Here is a 25,896-nt window from a genome sequence, read left to right on the forward strand (position 1 = left end):
TTATTACTGCAAGAAGATTATAACTTGTTGAAGGCTTAGATAATGGTTAGCTTTTTTTTTTTTTTTTAAGATTGATTGATTGATTGATTGATTGATTGATTGCTATGTTGGGTCTTCGTTTCTGTGCGAGGGCTTTCTCTAGTTGCGGCAAGCGGGGGCCACTCTTCATCGCGGTGCGCGGGCCTCTCACTGTGGCGGCCTCTCTTGTTGCGGAGCACAGGCTCCAGACGCGCAGGCTCAGTAGTTGTGGTGCACGGGCTTAGCTGCTCCGCGGCATGTGGGATCCTCCCAGACCAGGGCTCAAACCCGTGTCCCCTGCACTAGCAGGCAGATTCTCAGCCACTGTGCCACCAGGGAAGCCCAGCATTTTTTTTTTTGCAATGAAGTATTTTTAAATTAAGGTATGTATGCTTTTTTAGACATAATACTATTTAGCATACTTAATAGGCTACAGTATAGTATAAAAATAACTTTTATATGCACCGGGAAACTGAAAAAATTAGTGTGACTCTCTTTATTGTGATATTCAATTTGTTGCAGTGGTCTGGAATGAACCCACAATATCTCTGAGGTTTGCCTATAATAGTAATTTAAAGTGCAGGTCTTGGTAAATTCTAACTTTTCCCTTATCATATATTACATTCTTTTAAAACTGTTGTTATTTAACCTGTTCTGACTTGGTCTAAAACTAAAACAGCTTTAGGATAATTTGCATTTTGGCACTTAAATACTACTTACTATAGCCTCTCCCCATTATATGTTTCTCATACCTTTTCCAATCCAAAATAAGTATTAATTTGGCTTTCACCTGTAAGTATAAACACTGTTAACATTAAAGCATATTTTTTCATAGACCTCTTATTTCCTATCCTGATTTTGGCAACCTGGTCTCCTCTCTGGTATTCTAAGCCTGAGAGGAATTCTTTAGTAGGCTTGCCTTGCTCATCTGTGAAATATTAAGTGTGGCTCCTTCTACTTTGATTTGTTTCAAGCAAATAAGTTTAAAGAACAGCAAGGTAAGGGATTTGCCTGAATGTCAGATGGTGGTTCTGGTCCCAGTTCAACTAACCATAGTCTCCTAGGCAAACCACCCAATGCCTCAGTGTTCTCACCTATGAACTATGGCATTGTTGCCTGACATACAGTAGGTACTCAGTCTATGAATGCACAAGAATTAGTTTCAAAGACATCTTCCAACTTTTTACTATTTTTAATTCAATTCACTTCTGTGAAAAGTAGTCAACCAGCAAAATAAAATGCAAATTAACTAGCTCTATTCTTGTTCCACTACTATTCTTGGGGAAGTCTGGGATTAGGAGAAATCAGCACTGGAAAGTGCTACTAGAAGAAAAGGGGTAATGAAAATACCATAATACAGTAACCACATTTATTGTAAATAACTGAACTAAAAACCAGAAGAAAACTCCCCTCAAAATGAACCAATGAATGAGAGTAGAAAAAGATAATATTTTATATGACCACTTCTTATCAAGAACTCTTGACTTTTTTAAAAAGGTCAATAAAATCAGTTTCTCAAAAGAGCCATTTATATTAAACAAGGTATCTCCCAAGGAGAAGCAGCTACCATTGAGGTTCTTGCACTTAGATTTACTGCAAGAAGAGTGTTGGGTAAATGTATGATGTAAGTCAAAGATAGAGAGAAAGAGGATGGTGGGGACCATTTTTTCTTCTATTATTTCTTGTCCACCCCTATTTACCATACTAAATCTTTTCCCTTTTTGAAACAGACTTTTAAAGAAAACAAACATTTAGAGAACTGAGAAAACAAGACACACTGGAAATATGGACTGTTCTTTTACTGCACAGTAAGAAATGAGAAAAGGTTAGTGTGAAATCCTGGACTCTCAAATTAAAATGTAAACAGAGAATGCTCAGCGACCTTTTCTTAGAAGGCTCACACGAACAAATGTCATGGTACATTGATCAAACTTGTATTCATTTGTATTTTCAGGATGTTGCTATTAATACCATGTGACATTCAACAAATTACACTATAATATGACATTCTGTCCAAATCACTTCACCTCTACATTCTTCTTCAGCTGTGTTACTTTAGCCTCTTGTTACTTACGGAAAAACGATGTATTAAAGTCTTATTTTTGTAGGGGAGGGAAGACTTTACCTTCTTAGGTCTGTACCTGGGGTCTGTGAATTAAACTGTCAAAAGACAAATTAATAGGAGAAACAGCATGCAAATTTAATTGATGTTTTTAACTTTACTTCCAGGGGCCTACACAGAAAAGTAAAAACTCCCCCCCGAAGCCGTTAGGCTTTGAAGCTTATATACCATTTTAACAAAGGACAATAAATTATGGAGAAGTAAATAGGCACAAAAAAAAGGGGGGGGAGTTTGGGCTTTTAGGGGTGGAAAATTGTGGGAAAGTAAATACTCGGGGAAATTAATGGAAGATAAGGGTCATTTTAGTAAGGTTTGTTTATGCAGACTCATTTCATAGCATCATCTCTGTGTCCGGTGATAAGGGTTGGTGTCTTCTTCCTGGTACAGGAGAGAGGGGACACCTTTACAAATGGAAATTTATGTCATCTTTACAAAGGGAAATTTATGCCCTGCTTTTAGGCAGAAGCACAAGGACAGAGAATACTTCCTGTATCTGCTGTTTCTCAACTGCCTTTAGCTCAAAATAATCCTTATGACAAAGTAGCATATTGGGGCTGGTATATTCTTATCCCCTTAATTTTCTAAGGGGGAATCAAAGTTCATTTACTAATGTAAAAATATTGGCTCCCAAACTGTTCTGAGGAACTAGTTCTCTAGAATGTCTTATTTTTAAAAAAAGAAAAAGAAAAAGAAAGAAAGAGTTCTATGGTCAAATAAGCTTGGGATAATCAAATGCTAGATTAAACAAAGTTAACATGATTTTTTCCTGCAGGAAAGAACCTTTAATTAGCTAACAATGCATTGTTATTCTGCAAATGGGGAATGATAATTAATTGTGTTCCTCAAACTTATTTGACCATAGAACATGTTTTTCAAAGTATTTTTGAAGACAGGTGGTTTTGTAACATATGTTGAGAAATACTGGGATTAGCCATCTTTTATACGTAAGTGCAAAAGTTTAAGTAGCTAACGAAGTAAGTGTAAGCCAAAAGGTAGAGCTGGCAATAAAGCTGGCAGTCAGCTGTAACTGTGCTGCATTCTGAGTCATGTTCCAGGGGACTGAGCTCAGGATTGTCCCTATGAAGAAAAAAAGTGTCCAAAGCTTCTGGCTACTGCTGAATTAAAACCCCTTCTCGGGCACTGAAGAACAGCAATGGGTAAAGAAAAAATGGTCTCATGTGCTCATTTCCATCCTTGGCTCTGTACAGCTCCAGTTGTATTATTCTTAAACATCTATTAACATGATTGCTTCATAATTACAAAGGCTAACTGCCAAGCATTTTCCACAGGAAGCAAGGCACTGCTTGTTTTTAACTGCTCTTCTGGTGCATGCAAAAGGGTCAGCGTTTTTTAAAAAATCTTTTTAATCTTATTTTAATTGAAGAAACATCTCTAAAATACCATGTGAGTGACTGCAAGATAAAAAGGAAAAAGCACATTCAAGCTAGGTAAGTGCAATAATATAGATGATCTTGGGGTGGGGGAGTACAGGATACGGAATTGATGTTATCAATATATCCCAAGCACAATGGTACCTACTATCTCCATCTGGGTAGGCTGTTCTGCTAGAAATTTTAATTTCAGCAGAGACCATCCTCAATGCTGCCATGGGCTGATTTCGAGGTTTCCAATCAGTAAATTTGACCCTTGATCTTCAAAAGTCAACTGCCACCATGTGTTCCCTTCTTAATCCTCCTCCATGCTCCCTGGATAGGGGCATAGCTACGCACTCAAGTCAGAGGACTGGCTGGCAATATCCTACACTGTCTCAAAGATTTGGGGGAAAATGGAGAGGGTGGGACTGGTATTTACCGAGCACCCAGGTGCCAGATGTTTTCATAAACATTACCCCATTAACAAACAAACAGATCTTTCCCCCATTTTGTAGATAAAACTGGGACTTAGAGAGGTTATAACACTTGTCAAGGTCAAACCAAATGCTGATGAGCAAATTACGTAAAATCTGAGTCAGGTCTGGATGAGTCCAAAGTCTGTTTTACAATATCATGTTGTCCCCTGATCATAAAAACTTCATTTTTTATAGGAGCACAAATGGCCCATTTATACCATTTCTCTCAGTATCTAGCAAAATATCAACTTTTATCATCGCACTAACTTCAAGAGACCTGATAATATTTAGATCTTCTCATTCATTTGCCCAAATCAATAGAGCTATTTATTCTCAACTGCTGGTAATGTACTTTCTTAACTCAGCATTTTGTGAAAAAAAGTCTAAATACTTGAATTGCTTCATTTCATGCTCTTTCTCTTGGCATGTGTCTTTTTGGCTTGCTTTTAAAAATAAACTCCAAAATCATGACATATTCAGATATGAAAAACAGGATGGAGAGCAATGGGAACACTAATCTGAAATGGTCACCTGGCTAGAATAACTGTGTCTGTAGTAATCCCAAATTAAATAGAAAAATTTTGAATTTATGAAGCAATTACTCATGTGTGGTTGATTTAAAAAAAAAAAAAAAAGGCACAAAACTGTCCTGGACTATAGATTGGATTCTACTCCAGTCTCCCACAGTTGCCACCCTGGTTAAGACCATCTGATTCAGTTTCCTCATTATTTAAGATTAGAAAAGATCTCTTAAGTTCCTTTAAAAATTCCACAGTTCTATAGTCAACTGCAGTTCACTGGCCTTTCCAGTGAATAAACAATTTAAAATAATGCAGGTCCCACTTTCATCATCCCTTTCTTAATTTGACAAAGGCAAAGGAATTATTCATCTTCCAGTTACAATTTTCTTTTTAGTGTGATAGAAAATCAAGCAGCAGAGAAAAAAGTTCAGTCACCCAGCTAGACAGAGTGATATACAGTGTTAGGAAAATGGTTTATTTAAAGAGAAAGCAGCACAGCAGTTTTGCTTACTTTGGTTGCAGGTATCATGATTCATTTCCTCTAAAGGGTAGAGGGAAAAATCAGTCTTTTCCAGGAAAGACAGTAATATGGTAAAGCTTCTTTCCCTCTTGCTTAGCCTGATACTATATATTCACAAATGAAAATAATTCTGAGTGCAAGTCCTCATACAGATGCCCATAACACCTGCTTTCAAATTCTTATACTCAGAGAAATTATGTAGCAGACCATTTGGCTCCATCCTAACTCTGATAACAAACAGACCTAGGTTTCCTACGTTCGTTTCCTTGGCATTTCACTCCCCTTATTATCCCATCACTTTCATCTTCCCCTTCCCCACCCAACACAATTGTTGATGCTGCAAGGAGCACTGTAAGACAGGAAGTCTAAATTATACCCACCACAGACTGGTAAACTTAAGCAAACATTAGTCACTCAAAAATATCATTGACTTGACTTTCTGGGTTTAATTTCCTTATGAATTCATCATTGCTTCAAAATATCAAGATGAGAAGCACTGGTCTTGTCATTGGCAGTGTGCAATTCTTGCTTAATTCTTCAAAAGTTCGTTGGACACGGTCAAGCCTAAAGGCAGATGCACTAGATTTGGGGAAATGCTCCCCTTAGCCACTCTAGCAGATGTGGGAATGGGGAAGAGAACTAGTGGGCAAGTTCACCCTCCCCACATACACATATTCATCTCTTCTCTGGTCACCATGCCCAGGGACTTATAAGCAGAGGTCCATTGTCAGAAAACAGTCATACTCACTGTAAACTCTACCATCATAGGATCACCATTCTACCTCTCATTCATGTGAGGACAGCACAGTAATCTCAGTACAGCGCTTCTAAAACTACAAAGTGCATATGAATCACCTGGGGACTTTGCTGTAATGCAGATTGAGATTTAACAAATGTGGGGTAGAGCCCAAACTTTTCCATTTCTTACAAATTTCAATGCAACACTGATGCTGCTGATATGCAAGCCATACCTGAGTAGCAAGGTCCTAGTACAGATGCCTTCTCAAATCTGGAGCACATTTTACCTTAAGGTCTCCTTATGGCTGGTTATCTATCAAGAGAACTAAACAGGGCAGAAAACTCAGAAGCTCTGCATTGGAAGAAATCCATCCTGAATACAGGAATTAATTAAGTTCACTGATTTTCACTGCCCAGACCCTGGACCTTTGTTCCTGCCCAAATGGATCTGCCAGATCCTTCCTGCTTAGATGAATGACAAATCTTGGCCCAGCCTCACCAGCCTTATCTGATATCATTCGGCCAGCAACTCAAACATTAATTGTGTAGCACCTGCAAAAATAAAAATGCAGGTTCCTAGGCTCTAACCCTGAGATTCTGATTCATTAGGTCTGGAGTGGCCCCCAAAATAAAGAGACATTCTAGGTGATTTTACACATTCTGAGATTTGGGGGAAGGAAATGCATGTCTTCTTTAATGGATCAGAGCAACTTATATCCTATGGTGTAGATGCCTTTCCATCAAGGAAGACAGCAAAGAAAGGAGGGACAGAAAGAAACATGACTTGAGCATCTTACATTATGGTAGAAGAAATGATTTCCTCCCCAATTTGGACACTTGCTTGAGGTAATTTGTATTTAATTCCAGTATATTTTGTCCTTTTCTTTAGAGAAGTTCACTAAAAATGTGAACTATTACTCTGTAGAAAATTCTTTTAATGTAGGTATGATTACAGATATAGTTATTTAATAATCAAAATATCAAAGGAATGGTTATTTACTCTTCTGACTGAACAAATAAAATTGGAGTTGTTCACACACATTCTTTTTTCATATATACAAGAAGACATTGAGATCAGCTAACAAAAATAAGGACTGAATATTAATTAGTGCCATTAAAATGGCAGAAGCATATGTAAAATACAAAAGGTAACTTTACCTAGACTTTATAAATGAAATGTCCTCCCTAAGAAGGGCTACAGTTTGGCTACTTGGTTTCTCTGGGGGCGGATGTGGCATCTTGAGGGGTGTTATTCTCCGCTGGTACAGCTACAGGTTCTGCCACAGTAGCAGTGATCTCGGATTCAGTAGGGATGGCCTCTGAACTGGAACTGGCTCCTGTGTGACTGGGGATGGTCTCAGTCTGAGAGGCTGAGGTTTCTTGACTGGAGCTGGCATCTGTTAGACTAGGTACAATGTCAGCTTGAGCAGGCGTGGCCTCTTCTTCTGTTTCCAATTCTGTTTCCTGACTTTGAACTTCTTCACCTTCTTCTACCATAGCAGGTGGTAGCTGTAATAAAGTCTAAAGAAAAAAAAAAAAAAGAAAGAGAGAGAGAGAGAAAACATCAATGAATCCAAATAGAAAGACACTGGCTTATAAAGTTAAGTTCTCACATTAACATTATCTTCCTAATTGATACTGTCACTCTAGAATTCTCCAAAACACTGCTGGCCATTTTCTATTACAGATGTAACAACTCTGATGATAATGGCCTAAGTTTTACTGACTCCATGGAATATGCCTGCATAGATATCAGATAATAATGATGAGATCATATATTACATCCTCAGGGAGAAAAACAATATCAAAAGCTATTAAATTTTTTAGCAAAGGAATTTATTGTAACACTCTGGAAAAACAGTGGCTGATTAGGACTGACTGCCACACCAACTCAAGAAAGGACCAACTTCAATCAAGGAGCCCTGTGAGGGGTGAGAAGGAACCAAGCTTTGAGACAAGGCCATGGCAGGGAGAGAGCAGCAGGGCACAAGGCTTCTGTCCCACTTAACCAGAACACTGGAGCAGCTCTATATGCCTGGCTTCCCTTTTACCCCATGGCAGCCTGGAGCTAAAGCTGGGCTTCTCTCTTCAGGAACTGTTTCTCTTGTTGGAAACTGAAAAAGTTTTAAAGTAGTATTCACAATGGCAGCACAAAATATGAAATACTTAGCAATAAAACTAACAACATATGTATAAAGCCTGTATGCTGAAAACTGCCAAACACTGAGGAGGGAATTCAAAGAAGACCTAAAGAAGTGGAGAGAGAGATCATATTCATGGAAAGAAGACTCAATATTGTTAAGATGTTAATTTCCCCAAATTGATCTTAAGCAGTAATACTCCAAGATCCTAATCAAAACCTCAACATGCTTTTTCTGGGGGTTGAAATAGACAAGCTGATTCTAAAATTTATACAGAAAAGCAAAGGAACTAGAACAGCCAAAACCATTTTGAAAAATAACAAAACTGAAGGACACACATTATCTTATTTCAAGATTTACGATAAAGAAACTCTAATAAAGGTAGTGTAATAAAGGCAAAAAGGAAAGATGCAAAGATCAAAAGAACAGAATAGAAAGCCCAGAAGTAGACTCTCACATACGTGGTCAATTGATTTTTCTACTAAGACAACAAGGTGAGATCCTAAAAGTTCTCAACATAAGAAAAAAAGGGCTTCCCTGGTGGCGCAGTGGTTGAGAATCTGCCTGCCAATGCAGGGGACACGGGTTCGAGCCCTGGTCTGGGAAGATCCCACATGCCGCGGAGCAACTAGGCCCGTGAGCCACAATTACTGAGCCTGCATGTCTGGAGCCTGTGCTCTGCAACAAGAGAGGCTGCGATAATGAGAGGCCTGCGCACCACGATGAAGAGTGGCCCCCACTTGCCGCAACGAGAGAAAGCCCTTGCACAGAAACGAAGACACAACACGGCCACAAATAAATAAAGTAAATTAATTTAAAAAAAAAAGAAAAACAATGTGTAACTCTGTGTGGTGAAGGATGTTAATCAGATTTATTGTGGTGATTGTTTTGCAACATATAGAAATAGCGAATCATTATTTTATACACCTGAAACTAATATAAAATTATGTCAATTATGTGTCAATTTGAAAAACTGCTTTTTTAATCTCAAAAAAAAAAAAAATGACAAGGCAAGTCAACAGAGGGAAAAAATAGCCTTTTCAGGAAATGGTGCTAGAACAACTGGATATCCACACGCAAATGAGTAAAATGCAACCTTACCTTGCACCATATAAAAAAAAATTAACCCACAATGTACCATACCTCTAAATAGCAAATTAAACTATAAAACTTCTAGAAGAAAACATTAGAAAAAAAAAAACTTGAATTTTGGGTCAGGCTAAGTTCTTTTAGAACATAGAAAGCATGAATCACAAAAGAACAACTTGATACACTGGGACTTTGTCAAAATTTAAAACTGTTGTTTTCTGAAAGACACTTAAAAATGAAAAAACAAAAAAAAAAAAAAAATGAAAAAACAAGTCACAGACTAGGAGAAATTATTCGTAAAACAAACATCTGATGAGGAACTTGTAGTCAGAATAAATTTTAAAACTCTCAAAACTCAATAATAATACAACAACCCGAAAAAGTGAGTGAGAGGCCTAAACAGACACATCCTCAAAGATATGCAGATGGTAAATAACCACATGAAAAGATGGTCAACTTCAATTGTTACTAGAGAAGTGCCAATCAAAACCACAACGAGACCATTACACACCTACTGGAATGCTAAAATAAAAAGACCAAACGTAGTAAGTGTGTGTGAGCTCTCATACATTGCTGGTGGGAATATAAAATGGTACAACCACTTTGTAAGACAGGTGGGCAGTTTCTTAAAAGAAGTTGAATACATACTTACCATACTATCCAACCATTCCACTCCTAGAAATTTACCCAAGAGAAAGTACAAAGACTTGTAGGAGAACGTTCATAGTAGCTTTATTTGTAGTAGCCAAAATTGGAAACAACCCAAATGTCCATCAGTGGATGAATGGGTAAACTTGGTAATCTGCATAATGGATTACTTATTCAGCAATAAAAGGAAAAGGACTACTGATACATTCTGAAACATAAATGAATATCAAAATAATGCTGAATAAAAGTAGGAAAAAAAAGTACATGCTGTATGAGTCTATTTACATAAATGTCTAAAAAATGGAGACTAATCTATTGTGACATAAAGTAGATCCTTGGTTTCCTGGAGAAGGTGGAAAAGGAACTGGTGAGGGACGAGAGGGATTATCAAGGTGTACATGGAAAACTTTTGGGGATAATGGACATGTTCATCATCTCGATTACGGTGATGGTTTCATGGATATATACAAATATCAGAACATATCAAATTGTATACTTTAGATATGTGGAATTTATTGTATGCCAAATTATATCTACAAAAGATGTTTTTAAAATATGGATGTTACATGAATAGTAATCTACTTTGGTTTAGCTGGTTTCCCGCAAGGAATCAAGTACGTTAAAGATTTATTCGGCAACAGAGAAGATTCTACAGCAAGAAAAATAAGAGTCAATTTTGAGAAAACTTACCTGATGATAATGATGTGTGGTCTGTATCAAATGCATATACATGTTGTATACAAAGTTTGCCATCTGGGGCATATTCTTTATTATCTGTACTTCATGAGATGGTCTCTCTCCATTCTAGAAGACGGCAAAAAGAAAGTTAAGTATAATCATTTATATGTGGAATCTAAAGTATGACACAAATGAACTTATCTGCGAGACAGAGAAACAGACTCAGAGACATAGAGAACAGACTTGTGGTTGCCAAGGAGGGGGTGGGTAAGGGAGGTATGGATTGGGAGTTTGGGATTAGCAGATGCAAACTATTACGTATAGAATGGATAAACAACAAGGTCCTACTGTATAGCACAGGGAGCTATATTCAATATCCTGTGATAAACCATAATGGAAAAGAGTATGAAAGAGTGTATATTTGTATAACTCAATCACTTTCCTGTACATCAGAAACTAATGCAGCATTGTAAATCAACTATACATCAATAAAATAAATTTTAAAAAAAAAGAAAAAGAAAGTTAAGTATAGAGTGAAAGACACTGAAAGCTAACACTTCAACAGAAGCCCATGTCTCCATCTTATGTATGAACACTATTTGACTATTAGGGTTTGGAGGAAATAAGAATAGTAAGAGGACATTAACATGTAAGTGTTTGTTAGAGTCAAATAAGGATTTCATGAAGAGAAGTGATTCAATTTAAATTTAGAAAAGGTAGAGATGATGAGAGAGCTAAGAGTCACTAGCTTTTAATATAATTTCAAGTTGGTAAGTAAAACATGAGTTTTGGTCTACTAACTAATGTAGAAGAATTTATAAGAAATAAGCAATGATTTGAACAGAAAAAAAAATCAACATGGTCTATAGTAGTGGTCTCCAATACCACATATGCTCCAAAGGCAATTCTCAAGGCTATTCACAAAGAAAATATTAAAATTATTCTTCCCATTTATGCTTTCCTAAAAAATAAGAAGCTATCATTTATTATTACTTAATATATAGACTGTTAGTCATGAGAGTTAATATTTGCCAGTTTTCTTTTTTCGGCCATGCCATGTTGCTTGTGGGATCTTAGTTCCCCAACCAGGGATCAAACCTATGCCCCCTGCTGTGGAAGCGTGAAGTCCTAACCACTGGATCGCCAGTGAATTCCTGCAAGATTTTTTTTTCTTTACTAATAAAGCGTATGGTCAAAAATGTTGGCAAATAGTAGTCTAAGGTGTAAACTTTGTAGTATCCATCAGAACCATGTGGAGAAAGTGTTAAATAACAGAGGCCTGGGTTGTAGCCCCCAGTGATTTTGATTCAGTAGGTCTGAGGGAGAACAAGGTGATTCTGATGCAGTAGCTTCTGACAACAATCTGAGAAACACCACTCTATCGGTGTAGGTAAAGTGGTAAAGCAAATGAAGAAAACAGAAAATCTGCACTTCTTCTAAACCATCTGAGAATAAAGATTAAGAACTTTCCTATTTAAAGTCAGTTGTAAAATTTTTATAAAGTCTCATCCTTTTTTACTGTACAATTCAGAAAATCATAGAGGTAAAAAACATATCAAGAAAAAGGATTTTACCTTAAAGTGACAAATTATTTAAAGCACATAAAGTTAGAAATATTTAGTACATTAAATAGCATTTCTCAGAATTAAGCAGGACGGTGGTATTGCACATAAGCAGGTGTTCTTTGGATGGTGGTCACTTTCTGTTACGGTCACAACTTCTGTGTGCAAAGACTGCCATGCTGTTACAACTATGGAATATTGCCTTTAAAGCATGGAAGTCTTTCTGTTTGTTTGTATTTACATATTATCTGGCGGCTTTGCTGGAAGCAGCCTCTCCTGAGATTCAGGGCTGCTCAGTCCTCCTCACCCCTCACACTGTCTCCTGAGCAGAGGATGGGGAGATGTTCCCAGCCTTCAGCCCCCAGGGCTTGAGTCCATGGTACTGCCTAGAGCACCACTTTCCAAACATTCTGTTCCTTGGTATTGCCTCCAGGTGTGTCTGCAGCCCTTGGCTAGAAGCACCTGGAGAGTGTGTTAAACCTGAAGATACCTAGCCTCTGTCCCAGACCTCTCATCAGCAATGTGCCTGTTTAATAATCAGTCCACAAAAGACTGAGAACCTCATAGCTATAGGACTGTGTCCAGACCTCAGAGCCTGACACTCAAGGCTGCACATGGCCCCATCCCATTGTATCGTTCCATCCTTTCCCTTCTATTCCTCCACAGCAGCATTTCTTTTATTTAAAGGGAAAAAAAAAACAATTAAAAAAAAGTTCTTAACATTATTACAAAACAAACGCACAGAATTTAACTTTATTATTTTTTTAAAAGAGGGGTGGGGGGAATACCCTGGCAGTCCAGTGGTTAGGACTCCATGCTCTCACTGCCGAGGGCCCGGGTTCAATCCCTGGTCAGGGAACTAAGATCCTGCAAGCCACACAGTGCGGCCAAAAAATGAAAAAATAAAAAAATAAATTTTAATTTTTTAAAAAATAGAAAAAAGAGAGGTGGGGAAAAGAAGTATACTGTGAACGTTTAAGACAGTTTTATTTAAAATTCAATGGACCACTAAGACATTTCATTAAATTAAAAACACACACAAGCCCAAAAGTCTATAGTATGCTGACCTTCATGTAAGAAAGAAAACAACGTAAGAAAATAAAGTTACCTGCTCCTTTGTGCAAAAGTAAGGCTAAGCCAGAAACTGAAGAGATAATGTTACCTCTGGGAGCTGAGGGTGGGAAAGGGAAGAAAGAAGGGGAGATAGGAGATGGGTAGCAGGGATGAGGAGAGAGTGGCACTTCTCTGAGTTAAGTGTTTGTGCTGTTCCCTGACACCTTCTCCCAGAATGCAAGCTTCTTGAGGGTTCTCCAAGAGCTAAACCAGTTATTACTGTTATCAAGTAATTAGCTAAGTTCTCCTTACAAAGCTGAAGAGAGGCAGTATAGTATGATGATGATTAACATGGACTCTGGAGTCAGGCTGCTTGCGTTTTTAAATCTTGGACTCTCCATCTACTCAGATGCGTGGCTTAACTACTTAACTTCTCGGATCCACAGTTTCCAACATATGGAAAGTGAGGTTAATAAGAAAACCTATTGAACAGGGCTGTTACTGAGATGAAATAAGATAACGTATGTAATGTAACATTTATTGAGTACCCACCATGTATCAGGCTATTAGCTTTGACATACATTATTTTATTTCCTATTGGTAACCTGTTCAATAGGTTTTCTTATTAACCCCATTTTCCATATGTTGGAAATTGGATCAGAGAAGTTGCCTGATATGTGGTGAGTACTCAGTAAATGTTAGCTGGTGTCATTATTTTTACATAGAAAATCTTAATTCAGTTCCTTAGCATAAGCAGCACTCTAAACCGGTGTTCAGATGATTTATGTGATGATGCTCTTTGCTAACGTGGTCACCTGTGGTCTTACCTTCCTACTGGTTGGGAAAGGTTCTGTTGGAATTATATGCAAATGAAGTGGGCGGGCTGTGAGCTGGCTGAAAGCTGGAGTTAGTTCAAAACAGTTTTGGAAGAGGGATACTCTGGCGAAGATATAAAGTCCAAGTCTGGCTCTAGACATGGCCACCACTAAGCGACGGACATCCCTTTGAGAAACAAACAAAATGAATTAAAACATATCAAGATTAGTAATATATTTATGCAGCCTTTTATTTTTAAAACATATTCCAGTAAATATTCCTGTTAAGCTGTGGCAATAAAGAGTTAAGCTTCTTAAAAACTTAACAGAATAAACATTAAGTTAATCAATGCTATGTAACTAGTTAACCAAGTAAGAAGTTAATGCTTTATTACCAACTTCTATGTTTTTTTTTGCGGGGAGAGGGTGGGGAGAATCACAAAATAACCAATGACTGATTAAAAAGGTTTAAGTTGCTATACTAGTATTACGATATAGTTCGGTTGTCAGTTACCAATTTACTGTATCACCACCACTGAATCAATTCAAACCAGCCCTTGCTCCATATCACCTACCAAATTCCCATGCTCTGTCAAGGTTAATGGGTCAAATTTTACTTCCTAGATAACTCTTATCGTACTGTTTTATACTTATTTATAATAATAATTACAAATACAAACAGAAATACAGTATGACGAATGATATAACATAATAATACCATCTCTTATTCACGCATTTACTCTAGTACCTACGCCCAATGGCTGGACTATAATAGGTCTCAGTGTTCACATAACAGTAATAAAAATGCCAAAATGCATGATCCAGCTATACATGTAGCTGGCTATCTGATGAATGATGGAAGTTTTCTTTATCTTTCAGAAAGAATATGTTCTTAAAACTTTATCTGAATTTACTTGAATCAAATGAACTTATTTACAAAACAGAAACAGAGAATGAACTTATGGTTACCAGAGGGGAAGTGGGGTGGCGAAGGATAGACTGGGAGTTTGGGATTGACATGTACACACTGCTATATTTAAAACAGATAACCAACAAGGACCATGTAAAAAAGAAAAAAAAAATTACAAAAGAGTGGCTGTATGTAAAAAGAAAAAAAAAATTATAAAAGAGTGGCTATGTAAGTTTAATTTCACTTCACTATTAGTTAGAATGTGTTTTAGTAAGAAAATATAGTTTTGGTTTCAAATACAGAGGACAGCTTGTTTTCTTGAGATGTTCTTAGACGGCTATTTAAATTTGCGAGTATTCTACAAAAGAGAAGACTTTCATGAATAATAATAAAACCTGGTACAGTCATCCCTAACTCCTGAAAGAAAGCGTTAAAGAGTGTTACAGAGATCAAATGTAACAAAGATCATATAATAACCAGACAGAGAATCGGGAATTGGAATATTTATCAAATGGCTTTTCTTTGTCTCTGCATAATGCAAGGTATTTGGGGAATACCTCTAATTCAGCCTCATTTTCTATTGTGTTTTGTGGCCTTGATAAGGATCTAGTCTCCCTTATCAGGAGGGACTGTGCAACATCATCTATAATAGCAGTTACGTTGAGGGGGTATCCCCGCCTCCCAGCAACCCAAACTAAGAGAAGTTCATTTAGGTATGAGGAGAAAGCATACCCATTTTCAGTAGCTTTGAGGAATTTCTACGTTTGTGACACCCTGGATTCACGAAGGAAATGTCACCTTCTAGGTCACTGCAGGCCAAATTGTTTTTACTTCCTCCACATCCCTTAGAAGCCCGAGGGGTCACGCTATAGGTGGGTGGTTCCAAAACTAGTAACTGGATGTACAATGCTGGAAATACTTAGCATGAGTTCTCACCTAAGTATTATAAACTTAATAAAAACACTGTTAAAACAATGTTGTCAGGGAAAAAGGTGGGGAGGGCATGGTGGAAGGAGGTGACCTAAGCCGTTGTTTTCATGGTAATCCCTGTATTATGATATTCGGTTCTCCCTTTCTCATCCAGAAGGCTCTATCTCTAGGCAGAGCAGTGACAATGAACCTGTTCCTCTGAGGAACTTCTCCCTCCAGTCCTTAGTACTTAGTACTTAGTACTGTAGGCCAGTTAAGTGGCTCTACTAAGCTCGATCTCCACTGTACATGAGGAGAGTTAGACTAAAATCTTCTGCAGAATCAAATGTAGGTATTTTCCAAGGACATGTTTAATGTCTCCTCCACTGGACTCTAAGCTCCATGGGGACAGAGATAATGAATGTTAGATTTACGACTATATATCAAGAACCCATCGCATTGCCAAATAATAGGAGGATCTGGGAACGTCTGTTAAATGAATGACCAAACACTATAAACATAACAAACTACCAGGCAGAAAAAGTAAAGGGTGGCAGCATGAAAAGCCAGGGTTCCTTGGAGCTGTATCTTGAAACCAGGGCAATGAGAACTACCAACTTCTTTCATAGTCCCCAGAAGACGGCTGGACAGAAACAGCACTGTTAAACAACAAGCTGTCACTCTGATAGAGCCCCTACAAGGAGACAACACAGGAAAGTTACAGTTCCACTGCTTTGCTCTGAACAAGTCACAAGCATTTCTATTTGTAGCTGGTCTATTCAAGTCAGTAGGGACAAGAACAACGAATGTTGGAAAAGGAACCAGAAATGTCTCACTATTCTAGCTTCTAAACAGCTCCACAGTGTCCTAAAACAGGTCTCGGGAACGGACGCTGGACGCTGAATAGCCTGGCTCCTAAACAATCACCTGATTAGTCTATCCTGGATGAAAAAAAAGATGTGGGTAAAAGAAGAAAGTCAGGCACTTGGGAAAACGGCTTAGCAGTTTCTTAAAGGGTTAAACATAGAGTTACTATATGACCCAGCAATTCCACTCCAAGGTCTACACCCAAGAGAAAGGAAAACATACTTCCACACAAAACTTGTGCATGAATGTTCACAACAGCATTAGTCCTAATAGCCAAAAAGTAGAAACAACCCAAGTGTCCACCAACTGATGAATGGGTAAATAAAAAGTAAAAAATTCACACAGAAAATAATGAAATATTATTTAGCAATTAAAAGTAATGAAGTACTGACACATGCTACAACATGGATGAATCTTGAACACATTATGCTAAGTGATTTCATTTATATGAAGTGTCCAGAATAGGCAAAGCTATAGACATATAGTAGAATAGTGGTTGCCAAGGGCTTAGGGGAGAGGGGAGGGGAATAAATGCTGACAGGTATAGGGTGATAAAAATGTTCTAAAATCGTGATGGGGTGATAAAAATGTTCTAAAATCGTGAAGATAGCTGCATAACTATGAATATACTAAAAATCATTGAACTGTACACTTAAAATAGGTGAATTGTATGGTATGTGAATTATATCCCAATAAAGCTATTATTAAAAAGAGAAATATGGAAGAAAGTAGGTTTCCTTGGTATCTTGAAACTTGAAAAACAAAATATTTTACTACTTCCTAGAAAAAGAAAGATATGAAATATTGTATCTACAAACCAAAAAATTCTATGAGGAGTTTGATAAAATTCTAGCTAAGATACCTAACCTACCTGGATAGTTGAATCGTAAATCATAGGTCAATTGACTTTCTCCCCTCTATGCTTTAATAACACTACCACCATCACCAGCAGCCCCTGAAGAAGAAGCTAGACTTCCAAAAGGGAAGTTGGCAAATACAAGGAAGACTAATTTATCTGGATAAAGAAAATTTAGATATGTAAGACAACAATGAAATCAGGTTCTTTTTTAAGCCTTCATTTATAAGCATTTTATTATCATCATCTTTCTCTTCATTTTTTTTTAAGTTTCCAGAAGTCAGGTAAAAAACAGCATAGAAATAAAGTCATGGGAATGTGAAAAAGACAAAAGCACTACAGAGTAAGAAAAAAGGTGGGAAGGGGAGGAAGCAGTATTCACGTATTCATACTGTGAGTTTGGGTAAGAGATTTTAATTATGTAAATCATAATGATACCCTATGCAGCAGCAGCTATAAATTTCAACGTGGAAATGGAACCGCTTTTTAGAAAAGTTAGTCTCCAAAACATGTTTGACACTTAAGTAAAAACACACTGCATTTTAGAATGCTATAGTATTGAAACAGTTTCTTGAAACATTACATCATTGTTTACTCTTACATAAAAGTTATCGGTCTAATGGAACCTGATCACTCTGGGTTAAGCACCAAATAGATCTTGACTTAATGACAACATTATGAGAGCTTGCAGAATTTTCTTTTTATATCCATCAAATAAAATAATAAAATGAACTCTCCTTATAGTTTTGCTAGAAGTCATATGAGATGAAGGTTTATATAAAACTAAATGGCTGCTTTTTAACAAGGAGACATTATTCCCATAAATCTCCAGCACATAAATATATCACAATAAATGATAAAAATATATTACTGTTTGTTTTGACAATTCTTAATCCTGGGAGAACAAATGGTTCCTTTATCCTAACACTGAAGCTAAAAGACTGTGTAGGGGAAAGTGAGAAATCCTGTGCAATGAAAAGTTTACTCTTAGACTTTTTACCACTTTACCTCCTTTAATTTCTGACATTAAGTTTCAAACAGACATAGGAGATACATTACATACATATATATATATATATATATATAATGATTAAATGCTATCTCTGACTGTTCCTGAATAGTAAAAAAGTTAAAATTACTAAAACATTTAAGATTCAAAAAATTCAGAAGCAATGGCAATGATTAACTAACTATATAAAGAATATGATACTGCTACAGTCCAACAAAAAGCACCAAAAGTTGCCGTAACAATTATTTACACTTTCAACATAAAATTTAAAACTACTTAGCCACAGAAGCTCAAAATTAAAGCATACAGTAAAGTTCAACACTATTATGAAAATGTTTCCTTACATACCTCAGATGGCCCACTGCCCTGGTTCGTACTAGAGAAAGAAGAATATAATCATTCTGTTGACCTTGAAATCTGTCAACGGTTGTCACCTGAGGCAAAAAAAGGCGGAATATGGTATATTTTCAAAAGCAAAAACTCTAGAGAGATCATTTAAATAAAGTGCTAGAAATAAAAATCTTACCCTTAAAATAATCAATCCCAAAAGAACATGACTATATACTTGGAATTGAAAAAACAAGTTAATGAACACTATGAAATAAACCACGGTAACCAGATTAGGCTATGTCCCTATGTTATTCACATTTACAGCACTCATCTTTAACTCTGCAGATACCTAAGTAACTATTATATTTGTGGAATTAACAATCTTCCCCCTACTAGACTACTCAGCTCCATGAAAGCAGGGACTGTTGTTCAGCTAATTATATACCTGATATCCCAATCTGACGCCCAGCAACATTTTAAATGTACAATTTGATAAATTTTGACAATATATACTCCCAAATAACCACTACCACAATCAAAATTTCCATTACCTCAGTCCCTTTTGTCATCAAATCTGTATCCCCCAGCCCCAGGCAACCACTGATCAGCTTTCTGTCACTATAGATTATTTTGTTGCCAGTTCTAGAATTCCATAAAAATGGAATCATAAATTAGAAGTTCATACCTTTTTACTGGTGAATAGTATTCCACTGAACGAATATACTACAATTTGTTTATTCATTCCCTTGTTCACGGAATTTGGGTTGTTTCTAGTTTAGGGCTATTTTGAATAAAGCTGCAATGAATATTCATGTATAAATATTTTTGTGTAAATATGTTTTTATTGCTCTTGGATAAATATCTGGGGGTAAAATTGTTGGACTGTGTGGGTGTTTCTAAGAAACTGTCAACCTGTTTTCCAAAGTTGCTGTACACACATTCACCAGCACTGTTCCAGTTCCAGAGTTCTAGTTGCTCCACATCCTTGCCAACACTTGGCATACTGTCAATCTCTATAACTTTAGCCATTCTAATGGATGTGTAGTGGTCCATCACTGTAGTTTTAATTGCATTTTCCCTGACAACTAGTGATGGTAAGCATTTTTTCATGTGCTTATTGTCCATTTGTATGCTGCCCAATTCATTTGCCAATTCTGTATTGGGTTGTCTATATTTTACAATGACTTTTATAGGAGTTCAAATATTCTGGATATAGTCCTTTGCTCTTATGTGTGGCTATTATACCTGGAAATTCTGTTGTCATCCTGACCATGTGGAGAGCTTGTCTGAGAACTGGGCTCACAGACTGAGGACAGCAGAGCAGAAAGATGAAATGAACCTTGGTCTTTCATGACATCACTGAGTCACACTGTAACCTAACCTGGAGCCACACTACTTTCATCTTCTTGTTATGAGAGAGAGTAACTTTCCTTATTGTTTAAGTTTTTCTGTTACTCATAAATAAAAGGACTCAGACACTGAGGTTCTTCTATTTCTAAACTTCCTATATTTCAAAGTTATTAGTTTCTCATTTTCACTGTCTATACCCCTTATGGAGTGTTCTACAGTGTCTGTTCCTCCCCATTCCTTTTAATTTTGTCTCCGTTTCTTTGATTTTGTTTTATTTTCTGCCAGTTCACATTTCATCTCTTCCTGGGTTCTTCAATTTCTCTGTTTTGTAGCCTTCCCTCACAGAAATGGGTACTTCATTAAGTATTTTAAAATTCATACCCAAATATGCATTCAAAATTTTCATCTGTTCTGGGCCAACATGTTTTCTGGAGTATGCTATCTTGTCAATTAGTTTGTTCGGATGCTCTTTCCCTCATTTATAAATTGAGCTTGTGCTAGTTTCCTTTTCTCCTCTATTTTACCACTGATTAGGCGGGTTTCTCAGATTAGCTATGCACAAGAGGTTAGGTTAGGGTGAGCAGAACTTTCTTCTAAAGGCTCAGTGATTTTAACAACAGATGGTTCTCTTCTCCACTGTTACTATAGAGACGGTGTATTTTTTTCAGATACAGCTCATCTGTACTCTTCTTTGAATCAGTCTGGAACCAGGAAGGCTTCTGCTCACCCCAATACCCATATCCATTGTTGAATAATAGGGATGTGGCTCTTATACTTCAAAGTATGCCACCACTTTCAGAAAGTGTGTTTTTGCTGGCACTTTCAAGACTGGTCCCCTAAATCCTCTTCCCATTTTTTCTTCTTGATCTTAGTCACATGTCCTCTCACTAAAAATGGAATTTGTTTTTTCTTCCTCCCATTTTTCTCTTACTTGTGGATGATTTCCAAGAAAAGGTAAAAGAGCTTTTATATAGCTATGTTCACAACCAAAGTCCTAACTGCATCATTACTAATACTATATTTATGTTTTGTTATTCTTTCTAATTTTTCAAACCTGTATTGACAAAATCAAGCATCTTCATTTTTATTTGCTATTATTCCATCATATCACATAAAGAAGTATAAAAAAAATCCTAAGGTCTGAATGTACTTTATGATTTTCCTTTATCCCCAAGAAAAAACACCCCCCTACACACACACACAATAAGAAGCAGTACAAATTATAACTTTGTAAAACAAACAAAATAAAAAAATACTACAATTCCTATTTCTACTATAAAGGACATAAATAGTTTCATTAGGCATCATTTTACCAACAAAAAGTTTCAGAAACATTTATTTCTGATTACTGTCAACAAAAATCTTCAGTGTGATAGTTGAGACAGATGTTCACAGCAAACCAATAACACTGTCAGATAGAATTGCCAGAGAATAATTTATAGAGTTCCTATTGTTTCATTTTCTCACCTATTTTAAAAGGAGATAGCAAAGAGACAAGGTAGAACAACATAAATAACTCATAATAAATATAAATCTTTCCATCTTGCCAACAACATGAATAAGAGAACGTATTATACTTGTAAAATTACCTTATTTGGTCTTCCAATCAATGGATTGCTCCCGCATCGTCTATTGATGATGTCACGAATAAGATGTTTTTGTCCATTATATGTTGTTAGAATGCTAATCTTGTCAGCAGGGTAACCAAGTAAGCACATGTACATAAAAAGTGCCACTACATATTCTGCCTCTCCAAGATTCTGTAATGAAAACATTAATCAGATTGTGCATTTATTTCCCTTTATAGAAAAAACAGTTAACTAGCACAATTTGTTCATTTATCACACCTCAAGAAGTGAACAGTTAATATCTTGGACAAGTGAATACCTCTCATAAAACTGAGCAATAACTTATCCTAAATTAACAATGATAAATAAAAATAGAGTATGTGGTAATTACTTCCCTTTAACATTTGTAATATATTTGCAATACATGGAACAATCATAAAATAAGAGGCTTAGTATTTCTGGGACCACAACAGTCACAATACAGATCAATAATATCCTGTTACAGTATATTGCAACTATAGTTAGGGAAAGAAATATTAACATAAAGAAGAAAGGTAACTATCTTAGAAGCCAGTAGAAAATCCAGTCTAACATATACATCCAGCAGTACCGTAGTTGGCTCTCAATTTTTACACAATGTTTTTCCTTTTTCCTTCATACTTCTTAGTTTTTTTGTGTGTGTATTATGTTTGTTCTCTTACTAATGGTTGCCACCTCTACCAGACCACTTTAGATGGGAAGAGGATGTGGCCTCAAATTGATCATTCTGGCCTGCTGTGACCTTAGAGGGTCTAGGTAAAGATGGATGGGAAGGAGTTTAAAATCAAGACTTAAATACACTACTTGAGAGTGAGAAAGCATACACAAGCCTGCTTAGTCCAGTTCAACAGAGACTAAATTGAAAGTAACAGATAAGAGAAGAAAGTAAAATGAGAATATAAACATAACAAGAAAATCAAAAAAGACAAGAAGCTGGATTTCATGTAAAGGCAACAGGAAAACTACAGGAAGACCTTGAGAAAAATCACTTGTATTCTGGTGACACACAGCTTCAGTTAACTCTTCATCTAAATTTTCTCGTTCTTTGGAAGACAGGAGCCACATGACTGTGTAAATCTTTCCATTTTCTATATTGATAACAAACTACATTTATCTAAGCATCAGCTAATATAGATAAAAGAACAAATCTTTTGGTGCATGTGCTGCCAGATCTTTTTGTAGAGATTATCTGTACATATTTCTATACGTATGTTTTGCTTTTTAAAAAGCAAAACGGGATACTATAGACACACTTTGCAAGCTGATTTTTTCATTAATATAGCATAGAAATTCTCCCTGTCAGTAAACCAAGTTATAATGTTACTCTTAGTGGCTATTCAGTATTATATGGAATAGGTAAAAGTGTAATTAATCCCTACTGATAAGACATTTAGGTTGTTTCTCCTTTCAAAAATAATTTGCAATACAAAAAAGATGTGATGAACATTTTAGCATATAAGTCTTTGCAAATTTGTCTGTTTTTTTTAAGGATAAATTCCTAGAAGTGAGAGTACTGCTTTTAATACATACTAACAATATGTTCACCAAATTACTTTCCTACGAGCATTGCATGAATATAGTTTCCCAAGCCTAACCCAACAGAGGTGAAAATATATTCCAGTGATTTATACTTGCTACAAATCTGTATCTTTTTTTTGTGAATTGCATATTCTAGTCCTTATTTCATTTTTCTGTTGGGGGGTTGATTCTTTTATAAGTGATTTTAAAGAGTTCTATACACATCCAGACTTCAACCTGTTGTTTTTTAAAGGCTGAAAATAAATTTTGCTCTCAATCAAGCAATATTTTTCTTTATGATTTTTGATTTTGGTAATGAGCTTAAAAAGACCTTTCTTACCCCAGAATTATATATTCATCATTATTTTCTTCTTTTTTAGTATGTTTATGTAAGTTTCTTTTCTTTGGTGTATATATCTTTAATCCATCTGAAATGGAAATTTGTGTGTTGTGTGTGAGGTGGAGATCTAACTTTGCTTTATTTAATGGTTTGTCCAAGTGGTTCAGTAATACTGATTTAGGTAGTAATTCAGCCAGGAAAATGCAAAATAAACTTAAAAGTTTCCTATTTTTTCTTACCTGATAAAAGTAAGGATTAGGCTCAGATTCTCCAACTCCCTGAAAATCTTCAACATTAATGAGCTGGAAGTCATAAAGCAAGCCAGCATTTGCTGTACTAAACTCCGGCAAGAGCTGCACATGGGGTAAGTTTCCTAGATTCTTATATCGCCAGTTGTAGAGGTTGCACAAGCTTTCAAAGACAAATCCCCCCCAAAACAGGAAATATTAGCATTGTAAATCCCCTTTTAATATATATAAGGGGGTTTCTAAGGGATGGGCTCTTCCTGTTAATTTTCATATTATCCACGTTGTGCTCTTCTTTTTAGCAATAATACTTTTGCAACCTTTGTCTCCCTGTAAGTAACCAAATCAGAAGACTGATGATATTTCAAGAAATGATAGCTCCATTACGTTCTCTGAGGTAAATGCTACCTTTATTCCTTAAATAAAAAAATCAGGGAAGAGTCTGCACAGTGAAAAAATTTTTGAGGCAACTATGAGAGGGGACCTGTACATTTTATGAAGTAAGAATTAGTGTGTTCTCCTCTTGTTCACCTCTAGCTTTAGATTTCAAAATGATATTAATCGTGTATCTTTTGGGGGCATGAAGAAAAGGGAGGTGACAGTGAAAAGAAGCTCTTAGTTTATAAGTCACTTAAATTAATCTCAATAAATAAAATGAATGATATAATTTGGTCAATTCACACCCCATGCTGAAGGTAATAAAGGTACTTTCCAATTTGTAGATTTGTATCCAAGTTTCTGGATAACAGATAAGAGTCTATACAGAAGATGTTATAGAATACCTGGATCATCGAAATGATGTCCTTAAATAGAAGTAATATCCCTAACATCCACCCTCCCTGCCCCCCATTGCCCTGTCTCCTTTACCTTGCTCTGGCCCTCCCTTGGGCATCGAGGTCCACAGTAGGAACTCCAACTCTGACAAAGCGAGTGAAGAGAGATTGCTCCATGTTTGAATACTTCTGAAAGGCCATGTTCTTAATGACTGGAGGTAACTGGTGATGATCACCAATCATAATCCAACGTTTCAGTCGGCTAAAACCATCCTGAGGATTCTAGAAATAAAAAGTGAGGAAATGGCAAAATATTCTAATATATTACCCTGTTAATCTCCAATTTATTGCACAAGCTTCTTGCTATTCACAAGATGGCTTTAACAGCTTATTAATTCCTGCTCTTCCCCAGTTCCACAGAAGAGAATCTGGCAAACTTATAGAGCGACTTGTATGGGTACCACTGCTCTTGGCTGACAGTGTGTGAGGGAGGATGGAGGGATTGAGGGGCAAGCATGGAATTACCGTACTTTAATATGCAGGGTAACCCAAAAGGGTCTGGGAGACTTAGGTCATAATTAGGCAAAGGGTGCACAGAACGAAACCGATGCCCAAGCAGGGAAACGGAAAGATGTCAACGTAAATACCTTGTATCACAATTACGCCAAGAGCCAGTTTGCGAACCCCCCAAAGCAGTAGAAATTATACCTTCTTTAATTTCCTACACTAATACTTCAGTTTCCTACTCTACCTGTCTCCTTGTTCCTTGTAACATATTCTGATAAAATACAAGTCCCAAATAACTTGGCTTTATAAAACAACTTTTGGAACCCAATTTATCTATAAATTAGAGTAGTCTCTATTCTTCAATTAGGAATTCCACATTTTGTTTTTTATGCTCCATAGTAAAGACTATTGTACAATAAGAAAACGTTCTTAAACATCATCATTTATCTAAAAAAATTCAGGCACAAAATAAAGAAAAGCAATGTACCCAGGGATCAAAAACAATTCCAGAAACAACTCTAAATAAAAGAAATGAAAAAGGAGCTCATCTTCCCTCCAAACTGCCTAACAATGTAATTTTCTTGATTAAAATTACTAAGTCTTTTCAAAACTTAGAGATAAACTATGAATTTTTAAATAGTGCTCCCAAACAATACAAACTACTCAATAACCAGTGAATAGATTAAAGGAAGTTTACATGCTTAAAATAGAATACCAAACATAATGAAGTTAAGGAGAACACATAATCATAGCAATTAGCACCCCCAAACTGTGTAGTTTTCTGATGCTACCCCCCAGAATTCTTAAAACTCTACTTTTTTTTTTATAAATTTATTTTTGGCTATGTTGGGTCTTCGTTGCTGCATGCAGGCTTTCTCTAGTTGCAGTTGCAGCAAGCAGGGGCTACTCTTCATTGTGGTG

General features: G+C 36.4%; 1 protein-coding gene across 4 annotated transcripts in view; it reads right to left on the reverse strand.

The window, feature by feature from the left end:
* AQR (aquarius intron-binding spliceosomal factor) overlaps window positions 1-25,896 on the reverse strand; it is a 111,798-nt gene that overhangs the window by 3,947 nt on the left and 81,955 nt on the right. The window contains exons 29-36 of one of the 4 annotated variants that reach the window (XM_082384936.1): window positions 24,563-24,750; window positions 23,690-23,861; window positions 21,575-21,745; window positions 18,654-18,739; window positions 13,767-13,941; window positions 10,337-10,450; window positions 6,927-7,289; window positions 1,803-2,518 (exon numbers count right to left, since the gene is read on the reverse strand). In XM_082384936.1, coding sequence (XP_082241062.1) covers window positions 6,975-7,289; window positions 10,337-10,450; window positions 13,767-13,941; window positions 18,654-18,739; window positions 21,575-21,745; window positions 23,690-23,861; window positions 24,563-24,750 — 1,221 coding nt within the window. In that variant the 3' untranslated portion in view covers window positions 1,803-2,518; window positions 6,927-6,974. Of the gene's footprint in view, window positions 1-1,802; window positions 2,519-4,954; window positions 6,094-6,686; window positions 7,290-10,336; window positions 10,451-13,766; window positions 13,942-18,653; window positions 18,740-21,574; window positions 21,746-23,689; window positions 23,862-24,562; window positions 24,751-25,896 lie in introns of those variants that run through there. The other 3 variants (XM_082384934.1, XM_082384935.1, XM_082384937.1) reach the window with 3 other exon arrangements.

The sequence above is a fragment of the Balaenoptera borealis genome, assembly GCF_965194805.1.
Source record: "Balaenoptera borealis genome assembly, chromosome: 3".
NCBI lineage: Eukaryota > Metazoa > Chordata > Mammalia > Artiodactyla > Balaenopteridae > Balaenoptera > Balaenoptera borealis.